At 48.0% G+C, this 20997-nt stretch overlaps 1 protein-coding gene across 4 annotated transcripts in view; it reads left to right on the forward strand.

Moving 5' to 3' along the window:
- Nucleotides 1-20997, forward strand: part of ATP11C (ATPase phospholipid transporting 11C) — an 81113-nt gene that overhangs the window by 42681 nt on the left and 17435 nt on the right. For all 4 annotated transcript variants that reach the window (XM_063141962.1, XM_063141964.1, XM_063141961.1 and 1 more), the window contains exons 8-24: nt 805-855; nt 1179-1243; nt 2290-2371; nt 3586-3736; nt 3851-4048; nt 5410-5550; nt 6337-6494; nt 10076-10147; nt 11213-11286; nt 11436-11539; nt 12025-12206; nt 12830-13081; nt 13459-13633; nt 14425-14527; nt 15233-15378; nt 15850-15909; nt 17141-17268. In XM_063141962.1, coding sequence (XP_062998032.1) covers nt 805-855; nt 1179-1243; nt 2290-2371; nt 3586-3736; nt 3851-4048; nt 5410-5550; nt 6337-6494; nt 10076-10147; nt 11213-11286; nt 11436-11539; nt 12025-12206; nt 12830-13081; nt 13459-13633; nt 14425-14527; nt 15233-15378; nt 15850-15909; nt 17141-17268 — 2142 coding nt within the window. The remainder of the gene's footprint in view (nt 1-804; nt 856-1178; nt 1244-2289; nt 2372-3585; nt 3737-3850; nt 4049-5409; nt 5551-6336; nt 6495-10075; nt 10148-11212; nt 11287-11435; nt 11540-12024; nt 12207-12829; nt 13082-13458; nt 13634-14424; nt 14528-15232; nt 15379-15849; nt 15910-17140; nt 17269-20997) is intronic.

A 20997-nucleotide genomic window follows, 5' to 3' on the forward strand; every position in this document is an offset into this window, starting at 1 on the left:
GGAGCCGTTCCCAGCCCTACAAAGAGAGGCTGCTTTTTTAAACCTGGGACCTTCTGCATGTGAAGCCTGTGCTCTATTACTGAGCTCTGCCCTGTTCCAAGAGAGGCTTTCCTCTTTTTCTGAGGATTTGGTATGAAACAATCCTAAATCTAGAGTTGCCGCCTGCTTTTCCCTGAACAGGAAAGTCAGCTCTGTTTTGGTATATTCTGGAATTGATCCTGAATCAATTACCCACAGGCTAATTTTGAACAAGTCACTTTTCCGTTAGCGCGCCTGACCCAAATGCCGCATTTCCCTTCTCCTTGATTCTCTCTCCCTTTTTACTCTCCCCACGCCCTTCCTCCCAAATTTCTCATGACCTTACCTTTTTAGGTGTTTTCCTAATTCTTAGCTAGTGCCTAGCAATTGTAACCACTTGATAGATGGGTGCATTGAGTAAATGCTGGTGAGTTGCAGGGTGATGGGTGATTGTTCCTAAATTAAATGTCTTTATTGAATGCAGTTGCTACAAATTTGCCCTTAGGCACTCCTCTGCCTTTGCCACTTTGGTGCCATGGGATGTTGTTGTTGTTGTTGTTGTTGTTGTTGTTGTTGTTATTATTATTATTAGCCTATTGGTAAACTACTTGCTGTACCTCCCCAGTTGAACATCCCTTTTTAGAGCTGTTCTCCACAAGCAGGTCCTGCTCACTGGGTTGCATTCCTGCTATTCCGAGGCCTCTTTGTTCATGTATATTTGCAATGGCTCCCATGCAAATACAAAACGGTGATTTAACATCCTCTTGTGTGTATTTCTGATTCCAGGTTTGTGGGCAGAATTAACATCTACAAAGGTGACCAAGAGCCAGTTGCCAGGTTTGTTGGCCCGTCTCGTGTGTTTGTTGTCACTATGCCTTATTGATTGGCGCTTGTGTTTTGTAATTAACTAGCTGGCCTCCTCCTGCCTAAAGGATATTGCTGACATCAATCAGCCTGATGTCTGACCTCCCTTGCTCTCCCGTCTCCCACCTTAATTTCACATATTCCCTGTGCGTTGGTTTGTCATAGTGGCTTGGTGTTCTTACCTTGGTTTAAATAACTCATCCCACTGCATCCCTGCCACTGACCTGCCTTAGCTGGCATTTTCTGAACGCTTCTCTCTTTCTTGCAAATGGCCTAATAGTCTGACTTCGTTTTAGGGCGCTGGGTCCCGAGAACCTATTGCTGAAGGGAGCGACATTAAAAAACACCCCTAAGATCTTTGGTGAGCAAATGTCTGTTGTGTTTCTGTTTCCTAGTAAACGTGTGTGTGTTCTGCCCAAGAAATGTGTTAGGCCACAGCCCCGTGCACCCTTTCTCATTAGTGTGCTCTTAAGTGTTTTTCAATGGCTGTTCTTTAGCAGTGAAGACTTCATTTTTAACCAAGATTCAATCTGCTGTAAAGTCAACCTCCTTCTTTATTATATTTGTTTCATCTTGTCCTTCCTCCAAAGGGCTATGGGTGCCCTAAGTGATTTTCCATCTCTCTTCCCTCATAAGAATGTCATGACATAGGTGAAGCTCAGAGAGAGAGAGAGAGAGAGAGAGAGAGAGAGAGAGAGAGAGAAGTGAGGTGGCTGAGAGGGGATTTGAATATGGGCTGAATATTCAACACTCCGGCCCCAGTCCACACTCACGTTTGCATACCGGTGGACTGTGCCCTTGTAGGTCAAACATCTGATGACTGTAGCATCAGGTGATGACTTGAACTGATGAAATAGTAAATGCAGGAAAGACTCTGTGATATCATATTAGATTGTGTCGAGAGTTCAACTGTGGGATTTGCCACCACAATGGGTGGTAGCCCCCCACTCAGATGGCTTTACAAGGGGATTAGACATCTTTGTGGAGAGTAAAGGCTATCAATGACTGTTGGCCATGATGGCTGTATACCAGTACATGCCTCTGAATATTAGTTGCCTGGAGATGTGGGCAGAACTTGGACCTCTCCTGGGTATCTGGTTGATTACTGTGTGGAAATGGGATACGGGACTGGATGGATCTTTATTTATTTATTTATTTTGTTTATTTATTGCATTTCTATATCTCTCGGGCAGCGGGGCTCATCTTATGACCTGTTCCTCTAGCATTATGTCAAATCCAGTGCTTTGCAATGCGGGCCAGTTCCCACATTCAGCTGCAAGCCATCGAGAGTTGAATATTGGGCATTGCACATGCATGTGTGGATCAGTCACTGCAAAACTTCCTTGACAGGAAGGAGCAGGTAGTCAAGGGTTTACAGGCCACTTACTGCTTGTGTTTAATTTGTAGGAGTTGCTGTCTATACCGGGATGGAAACCAAAATGGCCTTGAACTACCAAGGGAAATCTCAGAAACGCTCTGCGGTTGAAAAGTAAGCACGTGCGGCAGGATTTTATTTAGTTAAAAACAAAATACACAGGATCTCTTTGATTCTGTGGTTGGTCTTTAAATGCATAGTGTATAAAGTGCTTTAAATGTCTTCCCTTGATCTCTGGAACCCCTAGAAGAGCTTTAAAGGTTAACACTAATGTTTTGAATTGAGTCCAGAAGCAAACTAGTAGCCAGTGCAGTAGAGAAATACATTCATAGAATCATAGAATAGTAGAGTTGGAAGGGGCCTATAAGGCCATCAAGTCCAACCCCCTGCTCAATGCAGGAATCCACTTTCAAGGATCCCTAACAGATGGCTGTCCAGCTGTCTTTTGAAGGCCTACAGTAAACTTTTAATGTTTACTGTTTTTAACTTTTGTAAACCGCCCAGAGAGCTTCGGCTAAGGGGGTGGTATATAAATGTAACAAACAAATAAATAAAACCTCCCTAGGTCATCGGTTCCATTGTCAGACTGCTCTAACAGTCAGGAAGGTTATCCTGATGTCCATCTGGAATCTGGCTTCTTGTAACTTGAGCCCGTTATTCCGTGTCCTGCACTCTGGAAGGATTGAGAAGAGATCCTGGCCCTCCTCTGTGTGACAACCTTTTAAGTATTTGAAGAGTGCTATCATGTCTCCCCTCAGTCTTCTCTTCTCCAGGCTAAACCTGCCCAGTTCTTTCAGTCTGTCTTCATAGGCTTTGTTTCCAGACCCTTGATCATCCTGGTTTCCCTCCTCTGAACACGCTCCAGCTTGTCTGCATCCTTCTTGAAGTGTGGTGCCCAGAACTGGACACAATTCTAATACAGGCAGCCCGGGCTACAACAACAGTTTATTCAAGGTCAATAGACCATTCCAGCAAATAAAAATTTTACATACAAGCAAACGGAACATACCATTAACTATTAAAAGTTAGGCGATCATAGAAGATCTAAAAGAAATGGCCAAGTTCAAAAACTTGGCCACTGGCAGCCCGGGCTAGTTGAATGGCTGCTGCATTTTGTATCAGCTGAATTTCCAGACAGCCTTCCAGGGCTGTCCCTTGCATAACGCATGAGTTAATGCAAGAGGGGAGGGGTTTAATGGCAGTGCCTCCCTTGAAATCTCTTTCGGGCCTCCTTATCGGCACAACCTTTTGTCAGTGTTTGTGAAGCATCAGAAACAGCTGTATTCCCCCCCCCTTTTTTTTTCCTTGTGGATGTTTTGACTTTTCAGGTCGATCAATGTCTTCTTGATTGTCTATTTATGCATTCTTGTGGGCAAAGCGATAGTGTGTACCACCCTGAAGTATGTCTGGCAAAGTGTCCCATCTAACGATGAGCCTTGGTACAACCCCAAAACGCAAAAGGAGAGAGAAACCTTCAAGGTAATGGATTTGCTTCAGCCTGATTGCTGTTGCGGTCCTATTTTCCACTTTTGTCCTTATATGCTTATTCAAAATGCAGTATCAGCCCAGTGAATCTTTCTGTTCTTTTTTTAGCTCTTAAAAATGTTCACCGATTTCCTGTCCTTCATGGTTCTGTTCAATTTCATCATCCCCGTCTCTATGTACGTGACAGTGGAGATGCAGAAATTCCTGGGCTCCTTCTTCATTGGGTGGGACAAAGAGATGTATGATGAAGAGCGCCAAGAAGGAGCCTTGGTGAACACCTCTGACCTCAACGAAGAGCTTGGCCAGGTCAGAAACGGCTCCTGTTCCCTCCTCTTTCCTTTCTCCTTGTTGTTGTCCGTTGGTCCAGGCCAAGAGGTGGCATCCTCGTGCCCTCCACATATTTTGGGCTACAGCTCTCACCAGCTCTAGTCAGCATGGCCAGTGGTCCAGGGTTATGAAAGTTATCCAAAACATCTGTTGGGCTCTGGGTTCCTTCCCCTGGTCCAGACACTGGAGTGGTATGACTCTGTAAAAGGCAACTTCATTGGTGTGAAATAAAAGTGTGCAACTCCATTCCAGGATGGAAATACCAGGCGTAATATAACTTTCGAAGAATATGCTGTGGAACGCACGAGTAGATCATTTCCTATATTAAAGCGGGTTGCACTTTTGACTAGGGTATTTTTTGGTGGGATGGAGGGAGGCACTGAATGGCCAGGTGGGACAGAAGAGAGGTCTCCTGTAACTCCAGCAGTTGGGTAGAAGAAGGGATTTTGCCAATGTAACTTGTTGTATTGGGCCAAGAGAAGATGGTGGGTTCCCCCCCCCCCCAGAAATCCCTTCTTTTACTTAACCACTCAAGGTGTGGCTGTCGAAGTGGACGCATTCTGCCTGTGAGGCACATGTTCTGCCGACGAATAGAAATCATGTTTTGTTTTATTTGTGTTGCATCACTTCTTATGCACGATTTAAAGCTGTTCCCATTTTGAAAGGGTTCAGTTGCTACCCAACCCACGAAGGGAAATTAAATTATTTCAGAAAAGTTTCCAAGGTCCGAAATCTCAGAGGGGGAAAATGTTTGACCATCAGCCCAAGCGGAAGATCATTCTCTTGGTGACGTCTCAGTAGCCTGATGAATCGCACCCTCTTCTCCCTTGGGCCCTGTTTATTTCTACTCTCCTTAATGACATCAGTGCAACCATAGAAATGCGTATTTTAACAACACAAAAACCCTTTAGCCAGCCAGAAGTGCAGGAGTTGATTGTCTTGCCTTCGTAAAACCTGAGACTTTCAGGTTCTCGTGTTCCTTTCAACGCAGGATCCCCCCTTCTTTTTTAGAATTTAAATATGTATAAGCACTAAAGATTGATCCTTTGGGCTCCCGAGTGTGTGATGCTATAATTAGCCCTCACTAAGCAGGATTTGCGTGCCTGTTACCAAGCGGGGAAATGTCAGGCTTAGAATCCATGCTGTGTGTGTCAGCCGGTCCCCTTGGTTGGGCTGCTCCGATTTTTACGATCGCCTTCTTTGCAAGGGCCACCTGGCCAGCTACAGCAGGGCCAGCAAAAAAAACCACCCTCAAGCTGCTGCTCCTCTTGCAAGGAAAGGGAAACGTGGTTTGATGTGGTTTCTCTATATCGCCAAGAATGTCCTGCCTTTTCTTCTAGGTCGAGTACGTGTTCTCTGATAAAACAGGGACTTTAACAGAGAACACCATGGAGTTCATTGAGTGCAGCATAGATGGCTACAAGTACAGCGATGGTTTCTCAGAGGTCGATGGATTGAAGTCTTCTGGCAAAGCACAAAGGGTAAAGCAAACATAGCAGTTCCTCACTCTAAAGAATGTATGAAAAGCCCTGCTGGATCAAGCCAAGGGTCCATCTAGCCCAGCACTCTGTTCACACAGTGGCCAACCAGTGGTCAAACAGGGACCAACAAGGCAGGACATGGTGCAACAGCACCCTCCCACCCATGTTCCCCAGCAACTGGTGTGCACAAGCTTACTGCCTTGGATACTGGAGGTAGCACATAACCATCAGGGCTACTAGCCATTGATAGCCTTCTCCTCCAGGAATTTATCCAGCCCCCTTTTAAAGCCATCCAAAATGGGTGGCCATCACTACATCTTGTGGTAGTGAGTTCCATAATTTATGTGCTGTGTAAAGAAGTCCTTCCTTTTATCCAGCCTGAATTTCCATCCAATCAGCTTCATGGGATGACCCCTTTGGGTTCTAGTATTTTGAGAGAGGGAGAATAATGTCTCCCTGTCCACATTCTCCACCCCATGCATCATTTTGTACACCTCTATCATGTCTCCCCTTAGCCTCTCTCAGCCCTTCCATCAGTAAAGGGACCCTTGTAAGGATTCATCCAGAGGGTGCTAGGGCTTGAAACTACCACAGCAATATTGGGGGAAACAAACAGAACTTTTGCAGTCTCCTCAAAGGCCTGTTTCTTGTTCCACTAGTCATAGTTGGTTTTATGAATTGTTCTTGAATATTTATTCATTTAAATTTTTGTTTCCTGCTTGGTCAGTAGAGCTGGCCATCCACCCACGAACAAACCCGTTTGACTTTGCAACGTTCCTTCCCCAGAGTCAAGAAGAGCTGTTCCTGCGTGCGCTGTGTCTCTGCCACACGGTTCAGGTCCAGCAAAAGGATGAAGTTGACGCAAGGACATCGAAGGCCAAGAGCCCAGGCAACTACGTTGCGTCTTCCCCAGATGAAATTGCTCTGCTTCAAGGAGCTCAAAAGTAAGGGTGGCGGCTTTCCCCCCCTCCCATTTCCCTCCCCGCTCAGTTGTATCGCACGGTGCACACATGTTGCTTATGTGCCTCTGCTGTTCACTGATGGGTGCTTCCAACTTTGGATGCTGAGAATATAAGTACGGCAAGGCTTCCTAGAGCATACTGATCCAAAGATGTTTGTCGTTGTTGGAAGAGCTCACTGTTGGTTCTAGGTTTGACTAAAGCCTGCCCCGGGTCTCTTTACGTACGGCAAGTGCCAGACGTTGGCATGGTCAGGCACCAGCTGGGGCCCAGACTGGTGGAATGGCCCACCTGCGAAGAGTAAGTGGCACCATCTTGGTGATCACATGACACCGGCCCGGCCAGGTCACAAGTATCGGTTGGACTCGATGGCCTTATAGGCCCCTTCCAACTCTACTATTCTATGATTCTATGATCGTGCACTCACTCACTCTCTGATCTTGCCAAGGCCTTTCCCAGAATTCCCCGGATTGGTGCAAAGGCTTCTGGGATGTTTGCCATTTCCTTCTGTCCGTCTACCACTTAAGCCACAACAGTAGAAAGCCCTGCGTCTGTCCCCACCCCTGCAAACATTGTGGGTCCTTCTTAGAAAAAAACTTGCCTGGACTTGTGTCTCATTTACAACAACAAAAAAGAATAAGTAAAGAAGAAAACCCAGTTGTTAGCCACCTCAGGAACACTTGAGATTGAGGCAGGATAAATAATGGTTGCGATAAAAACCTTTAAAACATCACCAGATAAAACACTGCTCGATAAAACAACCAGCATCAAAGCATATTAAGAGCAGAAGGAAGGGAAGCAGCAGCTTCTGGTTCTCTGTACATGCCTGCAGAGAGGGAACACAATGGATGGAGAAGGACAGGGCACCCTAGGGGTGAGGCGCCACAACCTAGAAGTCCCTGTTCCTCAGAGCCACCCAGCTTAATTCATAAGATTGGGCTGTGTGTGCATGCATGTGCATGCTCTGAGCAGGGCCTCTAAAGAAGAGCTTAAAAGTTCATGTGCTCATGTGGGCGGTTCTTCAGTCCTCCAGAAATGGCCCTCAACACATACCTTTTATAAGGGTGTTGCTGCAGCCACCCACCATTGCTCCCACGCCGGTCTGGGTGCATGAAAAGACTTGGTCCCAAATGCTTGGGCCTTTTGGCATGTTTATGCGCCACGCAAATGATCCCTTGCATGGAGAGCATCACCTCCCCCACCATCCTGTGTGCGCCATTAGGCCTGCTAGGGAGACTCTCTTTTGTGTCCCAGTGGTGTCCCATGCGCGGCTTGCTGGGCTATGGGAGGCAGCCTTCCCTGGGCAATGCTTAGATTGTGGCACTCTTACTTGACGGTGGTGGTGGTCCGTTCGACCCCTCTCGCCTTCCTTTCCACTGTTCGAGTCAAGGCTTTGAGTATTGTGGCAGGCTGGGAATTCTTTTGTGCCCTTTGTTCTCATGGCTTGCGTCTGTCGGCGCATTTTTAATTTTTGTTGTTGGTGGTTTTGCCAGCTTAAGGTACCCCAGCCAGGCAGGTGGTGCAAAGGAGGCTACCAAAGAAGCTTCCAGTGCACTGAGAGCTGGGGGAAATGCCACCCAGCATGTAAAGTCAGGGGTTTAGGGGAGATTTTAAATTGCGGTAATTTGCAAAGGGTAATTTTCGTTGGGGCATTTTCTGGTGTTCTAAGGCAGCTTGTGGTCCTCCAGTTGTTTGGGCCTACAATTCCCATCAGCCCTAGCTAGCCTAGGCAGTGGTGAGAGCTGGTGGGAGGGTAGGCCGACACATCTGGAGGGAGTTGGAGATCAAACATGGGCGGGAGGGTGCTGTTGCACCATGTCCTGCAGATTCAGATTTTTATTATGCGGTCACAGACCCAATAAAAGCAATACCAACAATCATTAATTTAAAACCATAAAATCACAGTCTTTTGTTCAATAGGCTAAAAGAGTTATTTAAAACATACACATATTTAAAATATATAGGCATAGTTAGTAAAATTGGGAAATGCTTGTTCATCCCAGGCTGATGGCTGGACTAGATGGACCCTCGGACTGATCCAGCAGGGCTCTTCTGATGGTCTTATGTTCTTAAAACATCTGAAGGGCCACAATCTTTCGAGGGTCGAAACATCTGGAGGGACAGCCCAGACCCACTCGCATACACACACACACACACACACACACGTAGTGAAAACTGCCGACCCCCTAATACATTTAGCAACCCAAGGAACTGTGCATGAGATGCTGACAACTACTCATCTACAGCTTATAAACTGCCAAGTTTGCCTAACATGGCCTTTGCAGTTGGCTCCCGTTCATTGTTACTAATTCACCTGAGACATTGATTCCTCTTCCCCCACCCTCCACCCGGCCCGGCGGGAAAATAAAGCACTGGAAAAATTTCAGTGGATTTTTTTCCATCGCACATCACTGAAGTAAACTTTCAAAATGGGATAGGGAGAGGAGGGCTGTGTAGAAGGTTGGGCTAGGAGGACAGGCCGTAGGTCGCTAGCTGCCGCTCTCTGGCCTCAACAAAGCTTGATTGCTAGATCAGCTTCCTAACTGAAGGAAGGACTTGCATCCTCAAAGAGGGGCGGCATCTTCCCTCCAGGGTGCCACTGAGAAGTTTCCCAGTAACCAGCGGGGTCCTTTCCCATTTATTGAACAACGTCGTCTTCCTGTCTTGGGTGCTTGTGGGTTCGGCACACACTGAACCAGAGGCCTTCGGCTTTACCCCCTGTGTTGCAACTGTAGCAAAATTGAGATCTTTGTGTACAGCAGAAGTAACGTCTGCATGCCGGGGCAGCTTCCGAAGGTCACCTCCGCCATTTGAAACTCTAAAATTCTTTTCTGCGGACAAAACAAGGGGATAAACAAAGTGGCACATGTACGGCCAGAATTAATCTCACTGTTTACTAAGAGGGCTTCCTTCTGGGATGCGATTGCGGTCACTGTAAATAAAACTCTCAACATGCACTAACCACCTCAGGGGTAAGCCAGTAGGAGAGGAAATGTTTGAGTACGGAAGGTCCCAGATTCAGTCCTTGGTGTTTCCAGGTAGGGCTGGAAAAGCTCCTGCCTGAATGAAACGCCGGAGAGCCGTTGCTGTCAGTCAGTGTCAGCAATACTGGGCTAGATAGACCAAGGGTCTGACTCAGGAGAAGGCAGCTTTTGTGTTCCCAGGGCTGTAGGCTGCTGTATTCCATGGTTTATTTTCCTAAAAACAACAAATTATACAGACAATTAAAATCCTGTGTCCCAAAAAGCTCACTTAGGTTATGCAAATAGAACAGTTTTCTATAAATCCGAGTTTGTTCATCGCAAAGGGCATATATTTTCGTCCCTGCAGACTTGGAACATGAAAAGAAGGGGTGAACTCTATGCCTAGCGCAGATTTTTGTGGGTTTTCTGTGCTTTCTCTGAATTGCCTGCATCATGTCCTCAATCCACCCACCTCTCGTGTGATATTTACTTATTTATTTTTTGGTTTATTTTATTTATTTATTTTTAATCTAAAGTGTGTGCGTGCGTGCGTTTGGGTTTTTTTTTTTTCAACGCCATTCTGTCCTTTTTGTTCATTGACAGGTATGGTTTCACTTTTCTAGGACAAGAAAATAACTTCATGATGGTACAGAACACACAAAAGGAAATCGAGAGGTAGGCACGCTCACCCCTTGGCCTCTGGTTTTGCACAAGGCAGTCAAAACTATTTGGGAAGAACGTTACTATGGGGCGCCCCTTTCTGGAAATGATGCGTGTTGGAATGGATGGGCTCATGTGTCACACAGAGGAGGGCCAGGATCTCTTCTCGATCCTCCCAGAGTGCAGGACACGGAATAATGGGCTCAAGTTACAGGAAGCAGATTCCGGCTGGACATCAGGAAAAACTTCCTGACTGTTAGAGCAGTACGACAATGGAACCCGTGACCTAGGGAGGTGGTGGGCTCTCCCACCCTAGAGGCCTTCAAGAGGCAGCTGGACAACCATCTGTCAGGGATGCTTTAGGGCGGATTCCTGCATTGAGCAGGGGGTTGGACTCGATGGCCTTGTAGGTCTCTTCCAACTCTGCTATTCTATGATTCTATGATTTTGCAGCGCTTTTTAAATTTTAAATTTAAATTAGATTCCCTGGGCCTGGTGCCAACGTTCCCCTTGCTCCTTTATTTCTGCTTCTAATGGGGTGGGCTGTGACCGGTTTCAGCCAAACAGGAATTAGCAGAGATACATAAGCTGAGTTGATCTCGCCATTTTCTCTGGTTTAATCCAACTGCGGACAACCTCGGGCTTATGTTTTGTGCGTTTATCCTTTGTGGCTGGTAGCTTCTTGTTAGCATTTCAAAAATTCTAACTCTGGAAGGGGAAAAGAAAGTGCTTTCAGAAAACACTTGAGACATTATTACGCTGGGCAGCAAGTAGTTTTCCTGGAAGGCCTTAGGATGGGCTGACGGTGCTTGGGTGATGGGCTCCATCACTACACACCTTTCTTCTCTGGGGTCTAATACTATCCTTTAGGGGGATGGATATGGCCCTGAACCTCGTAGCACTAGATTATGGACAGTTTTCTATTGCGTCCAGGCTCAATGGCCAGCAAAAGGCATCCTTCAGACTCTTGTTCACATTGATTCACTTGCGCTGGGTTTTGAGTTGAAGGTATGATGTGGTTTGATTTCCCACCCGCCTCCCACGGCTCTAAAATGCTCTTTCTCTCTTTTGTCTAAAAAGCTACGAGCTGCTAAATGTTCTGGATTTTGATTGCGTCCGTCGCAGGATGAGTGTTCTCGTGAGGATGTCAGACGGTTAGTTGAGGCTTTCTCTCTCTCTCTCTCTTTAAATGAAAGCTGTCTTCTCTTTTTAGCATTGCCAGGAACAGTGCGTTATCGCCTCCGCAGTTCAGTTAAACTTTTTAAATCCCCCAATCCGTTCTTTTTTTCAAATGCTGTTTCAGGACAGATATACCTGTTCTGCAAAGGAGCAGATTCAGCTATTTTCCCAAGAGTCCCGCAAGATGAAGCACAGAGGACAAAAGTGCACGTAGAGAACAACGCGTTGGTAAGCGCACCAGACAAGCCTGTGTTTGGGGGTTTAATTGTTAACATTGGGGGGGGGGCGGTATTTGGAATGGAGCACAGGCCAAAAAGCAAATGTTGCTGTCCTGTTTGGGCGCGTCCACGTGCGCGTGGACCCCATCACTGCTCTTCTGTTCCGGGGTGAGACGCTGAAGGACCAAAAGCAAAAAGCAGTGCAGCCGAGATACCAAAAATGCCAGCATATTTTAACGTAAAGGTTTTGCCACCAGTCAGTAAGAGGTATTTCAAGTTTTCGAAATGTGGGGGAAAGACTGGACAAAATCCAGGTAACCACCAAATGACCAGTGGTTGGGGAAAGAGGGTGGAGCCAAGGGAAGGGCGTGGCCGTTTGGGAGCCTCGCAGGGCTGGATGGGCTCCAGGAGAGCCGGGTTTGGCCCCCGCGGCCTGAGGTTGACCTCCCCTGCTTCAGAGGATGCCAAGTTGGTTTGCTTGACTGCCCCCTCCAGGATGGATATCGGACTCTTTGCGTAGCCTACAAAGAAATACCTGAGAGCGACTATGAAGGGATCGATAGCCAGATCAAGGAAGCGACGATGGCACTGCAGGACCGGGAAGCGAAGATGGCCATGGTTTTTGACGAGGTGGAGAAGGACATGCATTTGATTGGATCCACGGCCGTGGAGGACAAGTAAGCAATGGCTGGGGAAAGATGTTGATGTCAGCGCTGTCCAACAATGGACCTCACCCGGGCCATCCACCCCGCTTCCCCCGGGTTTCCTGTGGTGGATGGACTGCGTGAGCAGCCTCTCCACGCGTCCAGTTCCCCCCAAGGGGCCCGACCCTCGGGCTTTCGTTAGAAAGTAACAAACAAAATTGCAAGTCGGCCCCTCCTGACTCTCGGAACAGAGAGAATTCTGACGAAAATAAACATTCCCCAAAATGTGGTGTGTTTTGGGGTAATTTGTATTACTTATTATGTTTCTATATCACCCAATGGCTGAAGCTCTCTGACCACAACACTTAAAACCATAAAATACAACAGTATAATAAACGTGATATAAAACGGTGTACGAGTTTTAAAAACGTTAGAAAGGTTGCATACAGAATTTGCCTCCCCCTCCCCTTCTTATTGCTGGGTATCCATTAACTAATTAATGGAGAGTGAGTGTATAATTATACTCAACTGAAAACTTTTTCTATTCGAAAGATGTGTCTCGTTAAAACCAAAAAACAACCTGAAAATAAGCGGACAGGAAGCTCTATTTTGTGCGTCAGCCATTTTGTTTGGTAACTCATGGCCTCTGTGCGTAGACTGCAGGAGCTCGCAGCAGAAACCATTGAGGCCTTGCACACCGCAGGCATGAAGATCTGGGTACTGACGGGCGACAAGCTGGAGACCGCCCAGGCCACGTGCTACGCCTGCAAGCTCTTCCAGACCAGCACTGAGTTGCTGCAGCTGACCACCAAAGTCGTGGGAGAGGAAGACAGGAAAGGGCAGCGGCTGCACGAGCTGCTGGTGGAGTATCACAAAAAACTCGTGAGCGACATGCCCCAAGGCAAGAGGTAATTGGAATGTTGGAGAAACCCACGCGGGAGGTGGAATTTGATCTGCAAATGGTCGTGCCGGTTCGTGGATTTTTTCCAGGAATTTCGGCCATTTTTTGGTTTTTGCCATTTGCGCACATTTCTGAGGAATTTGCGCAAATTCGGCAGGATTTTGCACAAATCCCAAAAGCTTTAAAAACAGCCCCCCCCCCAAAAAAAAAGTTCCTAGAGTTTGGGGAACAGCCTAGCACTCGCCTGCAGGCATAAATCGTACGTGCTGCAAGACTCTGTTGAGCCAAAAAAAAGAGAAGCCGCTTCTGTACTGCTTTGCGGCCTGTGTCAAAGAAGGTCCCTGTTGACTTTTTTTAAAAAACCCTTTTCACCTCCTGTTTTAGAAGCTGGACGTTCAGTCATGAGTATGGACTGGTTATCGACGGGGCCACCCTGTCTCTGATCCTGAACGCTTCCCAGGATTCAGTTTCCAGCCACTACAAGAGCATCTTCCTGCAGATCTGCCTGAAGTGTACCGCCGTCCTGTGTTGCCGAATGGCCCCGTTGCAAAAAGCCCAGGTGGGTCAGGCTGGCCTTGAGAGCGGCGTGACGCGCCCAGTAGAAAGGATCGCCTTGTTTCTGGGTGCTGGATCTTCACCCTTTTAAAGCCCTAAATGTTTTTGGCCCTGCATGCCGCAAGATCTGCTTTCTCCAATATGCTCTTACCCCGGTTTGCACGTCATGCTGCAAATCCTGGGTTGTTTAATTGCTGGGGACGAGTGAAGTTGCAAGCGTGCTGCCCCAACAATTGCTCATGGTTGTTGTCTTTTTGGTTGGGTTAATTCTGTGTTGTTTAACCCCTAAACTACCCATGGTTTCTGGGTTTGCACATCGCATAACAACCCAGGAACGGGTTGCTGATTGAAAGCAGAAACAGGCTTTTTAGGCTGGTGCTCTGAAATGGCATCCTGTGGCCCCATTGCTACATTTCTCCCAGCCCCTGGGGAAGGCCTGGCTCCTTAAAGGAGCATTTGGAGAGAAACCGATAACCTGTTCTCCCTGCTGATCCATTTATTGTAGTATTTTATTATGCGCTGTGTGTGTTGTCGTCTCTCTTATTTTCTCTTTCTGCGTTGTCAGCTGCTTTGACTTACCCTTGTACAGGAAAAGCAGGCTAGAAATTTGTGAGTGAACTTGCATCTTGTTTGGTGAGTTTCCGATCCTGTCCTTTTCTCCTTTCCAGCAATAGGAAACCCAAACCCCAGTAAGCACGTGTGACATAAGAGAAGGAGAATCACTGTGTGGATCTTGTGTGTTTAACAGTGTTCAGCCTGCCTTTATTATGTGTGTCTTCTGTCTTGCTTGTTCAGATTGTGCGAATGGTTAAGAACTCGAAGGGCAACCCAATAACGCTCGCGGTGGGAGACGGCGCCAATGACGTTAGCATGATTTTGGAAGCTCATGTGGGCATAGGTAAGAAACATCTGGAAACACCAAGCCGTTTGGAGTCGTTTTTTAGTTTAGGAAGACAACTAACAGGGCGATGATAGTGCAGCATTCCCCAACCTCTTGCTCTCCAGATGTTGTGGACTTTAAGTCCCATCAGCCCCGTCCAGCATGGCCAATGGTCAGGCATGCTGGGAGTTGTAGTCCAAAACATCTGGGGGGCACCAGGTTGGGAAAGACCGCAATAGAGGCTTTTGCATGATGCGGAGAACGTGGACAGAGAGAGATTTTTCTCCGGGCATCGTAAGAAACCAATTAAAACAACAAATAAAATGAAGTTAATGCCAGATCCGTTTAAAAAAAGACAAGAGCAGCAATTAAAAAATGGGGAAAGATAAAAAGCCCAACTGACACTAAAAAAAAGCCAAGGCTGAAACCAAGGCTGTCCTACACACCGGATAAAAGTCAACACTTGCTAGAACAGTGGATGCCCACCAAACCTACAGGGACAGGCCTCCCTGTCATTCTAGGTGCCGCAATCTTAAATCGTTCCTTTCCCAAATATTCCTGGCGGTGCCTTGTAGTAGTGTCCATCCAGGAATGCAGGAAGGGCATGTTGACTTCCTTGCCAGCGGGGCTTGACGAGGCAGGAGCTGCAGGAGCTGCTGTGAGGTACAGCTCCTGAACCGGGATGCAATTCCTCCTGCGATTTTTTTCCATCTCCATGCCCAGGTATCAAAGGCAAAGAGGGGCGCCAAGCCTCCCGGAACAGCGACTACTCCATCCCCAAGTTCAAAGATTTGAAAAAACTGCTGCTGGCGCATGGGCATCTGTACTACGTCAGAATAGCGCACCTTGTTCAGTACTTCTTCTACAAGGTATTTAGTGAGTTGTTTATTTGTTATGGCGCTTGTATCCTGCCCCTTAGCTGAAAAGGCCCCGAAGATGGCTTACACAGACAAGAAATAAGACCGTCCCTACCTGCAGACTTGCAATCTAAAGGACATTGATGCAAAGGGAAAGGGGATTGGGAGGGAAGCGGAATGGAGTTGGCTGCCTTGGGGCCGGGGTGGGGGTGGGGGGCATTGATAAGTGCCACTCCGAACGGCCATGCCGGGCAAGACGGAGAAACCGTCTGACCTGGTCTAAAGCAGCATTCCGTGTTCCGGCTACCGTCTTCCTTAGTGATGCACGGATTACTTGGAGGAAGGACAGGAGATCAGTGCAACAAAATGTTTCATTTCTGGCGGGGATTCAGGATAGAGCTTTGCCTGCATCTCTCGAAGGGCAGGACGGGTTATGCAAGGATAACGTGACTCTCGCTTTTCTGTCGTCTTGTGTGTTTTTAGAACCTTTGCTTCATTTTCCCGCAATTTTTGTACCAGTTCTTCTGTGGCTTTTCGCAACAGGTACGTTGTTGCTCTGTCGGCCATGCTTTGGGGGTCTGAGGCGAGTCTGTGGATCCCAGCTGACTTTTCGGCTGAAGTTTGAGACCTGCTAAGTTTAGGGTGCAGACCCAGGCCCAGTTAGAGCCTCTCATTTCCCAACATTCCCCAGCCATCCCTTGAAACACCTGCGCTAACTCCCACTGCCTCCTCAGGTCCTTCATCCAGTTCAAGTTTTATGGCCGTCAGCTGTAGGGCTCCGCAGATGAAGAGGTTCTCTTGCCCATGCGTAGACTTCCGTAGTACCCTCAGTGCGTATGGTGCTTTACTGAGTACCAGAGAACAGGTCCCTGCCCCAGTGAGCTTACAATTTATTTTTGCTGTACAGGAAATGGAGGAAGGGGAGGCGGGATAAACCGGGAAAGAATGTGTGATTGTTTGAGTGGCACGCGGTTGGGCCAGGTTAAAGGCTTAGCTGCAGTTGGACCGGGTGGGGTGGGGGCATTGTGCGAAGAGCTTCCTGGAAAATGAGGGACGTGAAGGTTGAAAGCGGTACTTCACAGCTCCAACGCTCCAGTCCTTGGTTTCCGTGCCCGTTGCCTTCCTGAGGACAGCGTGCCATCGGTGTGCCTGCCGCTGCCTCCCCAGCAGTTTGGAAAACAGCATGTGTTGAAACAACAAAGAAGAAGCGTTGTCCCTCAGCCAAAACCATTCCTGTTCTTAAGGAATAATTTTTGCAGGTGCAAACGGGGAAGCCGTCTGCTGCTTTTTTCTTTCCTTTTTTCAATTCATGGGAAGCGGAGCGGTCGGGCAGCTTTCGCGGCCGTGGGAAGTGTCTGTCTCCGTGCGCTAGGTCTCCTGCCCCCAAATGCAGCCCAGGGCTTCTGAAAACCCTCCCTCGCCCCTGCGCGCAGGGGTGGGGGAGTTCTTTCTAAGGCACGTGGAAGCTGAGCTGGCTCATCAGACGCCATCTTTCTTGCTCAGCTTGAAGGTTCCCTGGAGTGACCAAATAGTTTCGCCGCTTGGCTTTCCAGAAGCATTTTTTTTCTTCTTCTGCTCGCCATAGATGAACAAGCACATGCTTATTTCTAAACCTGGGATTGATTGCCTCTTGAAACCAATTGAAATTGAAATCTTAATCAGAGGATAATTATGCTGGGGAGAGGAGGGGATGGCGAGGGACCATAAGGAATATTTTGGAGTGCGTGGTGTCTGCTTTCTGTCGCTGATGCTTCCTCATTTTTATTTGTTCTAGCCTCTCTATGACGCCGCCTACCTTACCATGTTCAACATCTGTTTCACATCTCTGCCAATCGTGGCCTACAGTCTGCTGGAGCAACATGTCCCTATTGACACCCTGATGACCTTCCCGAAATTGTATCTGTAAGTAATAAATGGCTTTCGCCGTGTTCACTTTACTTTTAGCTGTGGGCCAGTCGGCACTGACCAGCTGCTGATACAGAACGTGAACTGGTGCAGTCCAGAGAAGCTGACTTAGGAAACAGTCCCCCGTTTGAATCTCTCCTCTGCCATGAGCGTACCCGGTGGCCTTAGGCCGGCTACTCCCTCTGAGCCTCAGTCCCGCCATCTGCAGTGTGGGAATAACGACACTGACTTGTCTTCTTGTAGAGCTGTTTTTGAAAAGGTGACTGAGATAATATGTGAAGTGCTTTGAACTATCCCAAGTCCTATGTTGGGGATCAGCGGCTTGAAGCCCCCGGGCTTCGCTGTTTCAGGGCAATCAGTCGGCCCGTGGGCCCATCCCCACCGCTAAACTTCCCATCAGGCTTTTGGCAAGGGTCAGCCTCTAGGTCAGGGTTTAGACCACCCTTTGGGGCCTGGGGCCCCATTTAGCAATTGGAGAAATTGTCCTGGGCACTGCCACAAAATGGCTGCCACGGGAGGCGTGACTAATCCCAAAGAACAAGTAACCTGCCGAAAAGACTGTGCAGAGCATGAGGCAGGGGTGGGGGCTGGTCCCCAATGCACTAAACTTCACCTGTGAACCCACAGTTTTCAGCAACAACGGCAACCATTCCCCCCTCCCCCGTCTCCCACTCTGCCTCTCAGCTCCTTCTTTCCTTGGCACAGCACCCACAGATGTGCGCCCACTCCTTTCTATCTTTCTACACCCCCTGCACCTCCATCCATACGTGCTTTGCTTTGACGTGATCCCAGCTGCCAGTTTTTAAAAATTAAAATAAAGTGGGGAGAGGGTGGTGCACCTCGGTGGATGCCAAGAAAGCCGTTCGAGGGCTCCCTGGTGCCCCCCCCGCCCCCCCGGGCACCATGTTGCCTAGCCCTGCTCTAGACCATGAGGTTCTACCCACCCTGGGAGCTGGCCATCATGCCCAGTGGCCAACCAAAAGGGAAAACAGCGAGGAACGCTCAAAAAGCCCCAAAGGGGCAGACAAAACAGATGTTTAATTCAATGGAAACCATTCCAGCGCGTTCCATGTCCTGCATGGGTCCTTCTTCTGGGCAATGAGGTATAGCGCAGCCAGGGCCCTGAAGAAGGCTGCCTTCAGTGGCGCAGTCTTCCCCAGTGGGGGATTGGCACCCTAGGAAGCCACCGGCCGGATGAGCCCCACGGCAGTGCCTCTCCCCTCCCCTCCCCTCCACGAGCTCTGCAGCGACAGGTGCTTCCCCTCGCATCTGTGAGAAGTGAGCTGCTAAACCGTTCCGGCAAATCAAAACGTCCCTCTGGCCCCGCTCCAGCAAAGCCAGCTGCTGTCGTCTGTATCAGGCGCTGGATGTGGTTGTAAACATCCTTCGTTGAATCCAGGGGATTTCTGGATGCTGCAAAAGGAAGAGGGTGGGCGGAAACGGGGCTGGCCCGGAGTGGGGCCGGCCACCGCTGCTCCCGGGCCCTCCTTCCTACCTCTGCCAAGTGCTGTGGCATCTCTCTCTCTCTCTCTCTCTCTCTCTCTCTCTCTCTCTGTGGGCACTATTTATAGCTTGCAAAGAACCCAGTGGGCTCACAGGCCTGCCCGGCTAGTGTAACGGTGCGAGCAGAGTCAGGGAAACAATCGAATCGCCAAAAATAATATGGCCTCAATTTGAATATTCATCACATGAAACGTGGCCCTGAATACAAAGGGCTCGGTGCGTGCTGCCACCGTTTCAGCTTTCCACTCTGCTGCACTGCAGTTTTGTTTTGCGATTGGCACAGGGCGGGGTTGTGGGGGGGGGGAGAGCTACACCCACAAAATTTAACCGCAGGTGGTAAACAGAGCAGGCAACGCAGGGCTTCTCAACTATATTATTAGCCTTGAAACCGATCGCTTTCCCCAAATAGCAGAGCAGCCCGGGCTCTTCTGGCCTTGCATGTTATGCTGTGCAGCCCTGGCAGGTGGGAGGGATACGAACGCAGCCTGTTATAATGGGCGCTCCAGTCATCAAGACAACTGGGGGAGGAAAAAGATTATTTTATCCTCCTTTCCTTTGTGTTCAGTTCAAAATCTGAGCCTGAACCTGCCAGAGCTAAACACGTTTAAATCCCCTTGATTTATTCCGGGGCGGGGGGGGCGGGGGAGGATACTTCTGTATATGGTTAACGTTTCTGCTGAAATCTACGAGACCTAGCATGCTTAACCTTTTTATTTCACCCTTTTTATTTCACAAACAAAGACCTCTGTTGCCTATCTTTCTCCGAATCCGTACACAGTATAGGAGTGCATTTCATGGAGCAGAGACTCTCCTAGATTTAGGAGAAAAATGACTTAAGACACAATATGCATCCTATATTAGAAAAGAAAAAGAAAAACGACAGGGCTGGAGGAATAAATAGCAGGCTGGAGAGAAAATAAGGCATCTTTGGGTATTTAGCAAATTTACTTTATTTATTTAAAACATTTCTTGGCCGCCTTTTGGGGCAGAAGCCCTCACAAGGCGGCTTACAACAGAAGGATACATACAACATGAAAAGCAATAAAATATTAAAAATATTAAAAGCAGTAAAAGGAGGGCAACCAGGATGATCAGGGGTCTGGAAACAAAGCCCTATGAAGAGAGACTGAAAGAATTGGGCATGTTTAGCCTGGAGAAGAGAAGATGGAGGGGAGACATGATAGCACTCTTCAAATACTTGAAAGGTTGTCACACAGAGGAGGGCCAGGATCTCTTCTCGATCCTCCCAGAGTGCAGGACACGGTATAACGGGCTCAAGTTAAAGGAAGCCAGATTCCAGCTGGACATCAGGAAAAACTTCCTGACTGTTAGAGCAGTATGACAATGGAACCAGTTACCTAGGGAGGTTGTGGCCTCTCCCACACTAGAGGCCTTCAAGAGGCAGCTGGACAGCCATCTGTCAGGGATGCTTTAGGGTGGATTCCTGCATTGAGCAGGGGGTTGGACTCGATGGCCTTGTAGGCCCCTTCCAGCTCTGCTATTCTATGATTCTATGATTAATTAAAACAAGAAGACCAACAATAAGAATAGGAACAGGAGGATCAACAATAGCAGCAATAGTAACAATGTCAATACTTGTCTTGTTGTGAAGGCCGAGGTGAAATATAATGCTTTTAAGGCCTTCTTAAAAGCCTGCAAGGATGGTGCATGGTGGACCTTTGATGGAACTTGTTCCACAGGTGTGGGGTCACCACAGAGAAGGCCCTCTCCTGCATGGACACCCACCTAATTGCCCTCACTGGGGGGCAGGTGAGAAGGGACTCTCTTTCTGATCTTAATGTGGAGGCAGGCTGGTATGAGTGAAGGCAGTCCTTCAAGGAACTTGGTCCGAAAACATTTAGGGCTTTAAAGGTCAACATCTACAGTGCAGCTCAATAACTGTTGGTTACCTCCCCCTCCCTCCCCCCCCCCCCGCACACACACCCTTAGTGCTGAAGAGGGTGCTCTTCTCTTACCTGTCTGGACATATAGGGCTGAATTGCGAAGTCTGAGTCCTAATTTGGAACAGTTGAAAAAATGTCATTTTGAGGACCAAATCCCAATCTTGCTGGACTGTTCTAAATACAGGATTCTTCACTAAATCCTGGGAATGTGGTGGTGGGGTGGACAAGTTGAAGAAGGTGGCATTAGATCCCCAATCCTACAGGGATTTATTTATTTTATTTATTTATTTATTTATTTATTTATTTATTTAAACATTTG

This window comes from Elgaria multicarinata, chromosome 15 (assembly GCF_023053635.1).
Source record: "Elgaria multicarinata webbii isolate HBS135686 ecotype San Diego chromosome 15, rElgMul1.1.pri, whole genome shotgun sequence".
Lineage (NCBI taxonomy): Eukaryota > Metazoa > Chordata > Lepidosauria > Squamata > Anguidae > Elgaria > Elgaria multicarinata.